This window comes from Miscanthus floridulus, chromosome 8, assembly GCF_019320115.1.
Source record: "Miscanthus floridulus cultivar M001 chromosome 8, ASM1932011v1, whole genome shotgun sequence".
NCBI classification, from domain to species: Eukaryota; Viridiplantae; Streptophyta; class Magnoliopsida; order Poales; family Poaceae; genus Miscanthus; species Miscanthus floridulus.
In genome coordinates, this window is record NC_089587.1 from 41,196,193 (window position 1) to 41,199,696 (window position 3,504).

Here is a 3,504-nt window from a genome sequence, read left to right on the forward strand (position 1 = left end):
GCACCCATGGCCGGCGACATCGTCGTTGTCGAGGCAGACCCCTGGGACCCGTTGGACGTCACCAAGGAGATGCTTCAGTCGCTGGTCGACGGTGGACTCCTTCGCCTGGTGACAGACCCCACCAGGCTAGAGTGGATTGCTCCGTACAGCGAGCTAGAGCCGAGGCCTCATGACGGCTACGTTGTGAGCTTCGTCTCCTTCCACGAGCATGGCCTCGGCATCCCGGTAGACCGGTTCATGCGGGTGCTCCCGCACTACTATGGCGTGGAGCTCCACAACTTCAATCCCAACTCCATCGCCCAGGTGGCTATCTTTGTTGCCGTCTGCGAGGGGTATTTGGGGATTGCTCCCCATTGGGAGTTGTGGCTCCACCTATTCTGGGTAGGGCATACTACCAAGTTGACGGGCACGTCGGGTAAGAGGAAGGTGACGAGGGCCAGCGGCTGCACTCTCCAAGTGCATCAGGACCGCCTGCACCTCTATATCCCAGCCCAACTCGTGTCCTCCAATTGCCGGTGGTACACGAGTTGGTTCTACCTCCACAACGATGACGGAGGACTTCCCCCTTACACTAGGCAGATTGTGGAGAGTTGCCCGGAGAGATGGAAGTACGGTGTCCCGAAGGACGACCAGCCCAAGCTGTAGTCGCTTCTGGACGGATTGGCGAGGCTGCGGGGCCATGGTCTCACCGTGGCTATGGTCATGGCCACCTTCCACCATCGGAGGGTGTTGCCGCTGATGGCTCGGCGCCGGCGGCTGTTTGAGATGAAGCCGGGTGAGCCCATTGAGGGCACCCGGATGTCCTCCTCTGCCCTTTCCGATGAGGAAATTCTTCATCGGGTGGGGGAGACGGTAGAGGCAAAGCTGAGGGGCGGCAACTTGACCCCTATCACGATGCGGCCATCACGGGGGTTCCTTTCGCTGGTAAGTCGCATGCCACTGTAGCCTCCGAGCCTCCTCAATCTCCCCTTACCCCTTGTTTCCTTATGCGCGTCTATCGTTCCTACAGGGGATGAGGGACGTGCGCTCCTCTCCTCTGCCTGTTCCTAAGGACGCGAGACGGCGGGCGATCAACCACGCGCATGCCGACGCATAGAAAAAATGGAAGGACGCCAAGGCGGCGAAGTGCATGAAGCAACTCCTCGTGCACGAGGAGCTAGATAAGTGCCGCCGTCAACAAAGGAAGGAGGGTCTCTCGCTGGAGGAATCCCCATCGACGTCGCTGTCGATGGAGGCCTCGGATGGGGATGACAGGGGTGAGGTGGGGCGAGGTCCCCTGGACCACCTTCCTAACATAGTGGAGGTGGTGCCCGGGGCATTGGCAAGCAGCCCGGCACTCCCGGGAGGAGGAGGAGAAGTGGACCCGGGGTTGGCGGTTGCCGGCTCCGGGGCCGAGGCCAACACGCCCGAGACGCGGGTGTTGGGCAAACGTGCCATCAGCCCGCTGGGCTCGGTGGCCGTGGTGGAACAAGCGGTGGTGGAGGCGACGCCACCGCCCCTGCAGAGGACCGAAGAGGCACCGGGGTCCATTGAGGACCGACCGGCGCCGATGGATATGGAGGCGACGCCTCTGCCGCCACCTCCGCCGTTGCAGACGAGGTTTGCCATGGCGAAGCGGCTGCCGCCCCAATCAAGGTAAGTGTATTTTTGGCAGGGTCATAGTGCCTTCCATTCACTTTTTTGGTCTCGCGCTGACCCTGTAGGTTATTTTTCCTTAGTCGGAAGCAGCCTGCGGACGAGCTCCCCTTGGCGCCCCTTAAGGCGCTTAAGGCGAGCCCCGACTCCTCCGCCCACTGGGTGGCGGAGGCACAAGCCGCTATCCAACACGGCGCGGCGTCAGCGAGGGTCGACCCAAAGGGGCCAGCCACCCAGGGAGGGGTTGCCGAGGCGGCCCCTACACAGACGAGGGAGGGAGCGCTTCCGCCTCATGGGGGTGAGGCTCATGAGTCGGATGGGGCCGACGTGCCCTTGATTGCCGAGGCCCCCGGGGTCTCCGAGGCTGAGGCAATGGAGGCCACGGCGCCCACGACCGCCGAGACCGCAGTGGCCGCGGTCGGTGTCTCTGCGTCTGCCGAGGCCACGATGGCGGAGGCCGAAGCCCCCGAGACCGTCGAGGCCGTCATTGCAGAGGCTGGAGCCCCCGAGGTCACCAAGGCCGTCGTGATGGCGGTGAGGCCGTCTGTCCAGGAGGCGGAGATGTAGGCGGCGGAGGCCTCGGTGGCGCCCTTGGTTCAGGGCCCGCCGTTGTTGCGAGAGAGCACCCGAGAGGCGGAGGTCTATCCGATCTCCTCCGACGATACTTCCCGGGCGCGGGAGGTGGTCGACACTAAGGAGACCGATGCCGTGGAGCAATCGGCGCCGCTCTTGGATGAAGGAAACTCAGCCCTCATGCAGGTGCGACCCAAGCCTCGCGGGTGGGATCACCCGTGGGCACTGTGGCGGAGCCGGGACGACCCTGAGGGGGAGCCTCTGTTCTCCCTCGAGGACGTAGCCGAGGGCAGGCGCTGGGGCACCTTTGAGCAATACCGCCAGCTGGCGGAGCGGTCGCTACGGATGGCCCTATCCATGGTGGCCGACGAACTGCCCGGAGTCGCCCAGGTTTGCGTTTTCCTTTCCCGCGTGACGTGGTCCTATTCTGGTTTTGTTGCAATCAATGACCCCTGTTCTGCTTCCTCAGGAGCTCGAGACCTGGTCCCTTGGGAAGTTGGTCTTTCTCCGGTAGGAGAGGGGCGTCTAGGACCAGCTTCAGTGGCAGAAGGGTCTTCTTGCCAGCGCCAACAAGCTCCTGTCGGCGCGGAGCACGGAGGTAGAGGACCTCCGCCTTCTTTGTGCCGACATGAAGGTCGAGGCGGCCACGGCCTAGATGCAACTTGCCCCATTAGCGGCGTGGGTTAAGGAGTTGGAGGAGGAGCTCACCCGCGCGGTCAGCGACTGGGATGCCTTCAGGGGCCGAGCCGTTAAAGCTACGGCCTCGGTCGCGGCTCACGCAGGGTAGCTGGGGGCAGAACAGAGGGCGCACTAGTTGACTAAAGGTGCCTTGGACGAGGCCCTTACTGTCGCTGAGGCCTCGCGGACCGAGGCTATAATTTGGAGGGGGACGGTTGAGGGTGAGTTCTAGTCCCCTCATTTTGTTTTCTTTTCCTTGTGTTCGCTCCCTAACTCCCTTGTGTGACGCAGAGCTAGGGAGTGAAGCTTCTAGGGCAGCCGAGGCTTCTCGGGTTGAGGCCCAGCGCTTGAAGGAGGAGGCCGAGGCTTCCCGGGCCGAGGCCCTACTCTAAAAGGAGAAGACCGAGGCCTATCAGGTCGAGACCCGACGCTGGGAGCAGAAGGCCAAGGGTGAGTTTCATGGGTTTCCACCCCTAACTTAGGTTGTTTTCTCCCTCGCTCGACCTCATTCCATTTTCCATGGTGCAGAGTCAGAGGCGGAGATCACTCGGGCCACCGAGGCTTCCAGCGCGGTGCAGACAGTGCTCGAGACCGAAATCGGGGAGCACGAGGCGCTGA

General features: G+C 62.8%; 1 protein-coding gene across 1 annotated transcript; it reads left to right on the plus strand.

The window, feature by feature from the left end:
• The first annotated feature begins 1,129 nt into the window (after positions 1–1,129).
• On the plus strand, positions 1,130–2,202 carry LOC136468925 (uncharacterized). Its single transcript, XM_066467322.1, has 2 exons — positions 1,130–1,635; positions 1,776–2,202. Exons 1-2 carry the CDS (start codon positions 1,130–1,132, stop codon positions 2,200–2,202), a joined length of 933 nt encoding a protein of 310 aa, XP_066323419.1.
• The last annotated feature ends 1,302 nt before the right edge of the window (positions 2,203–3,504 follow it).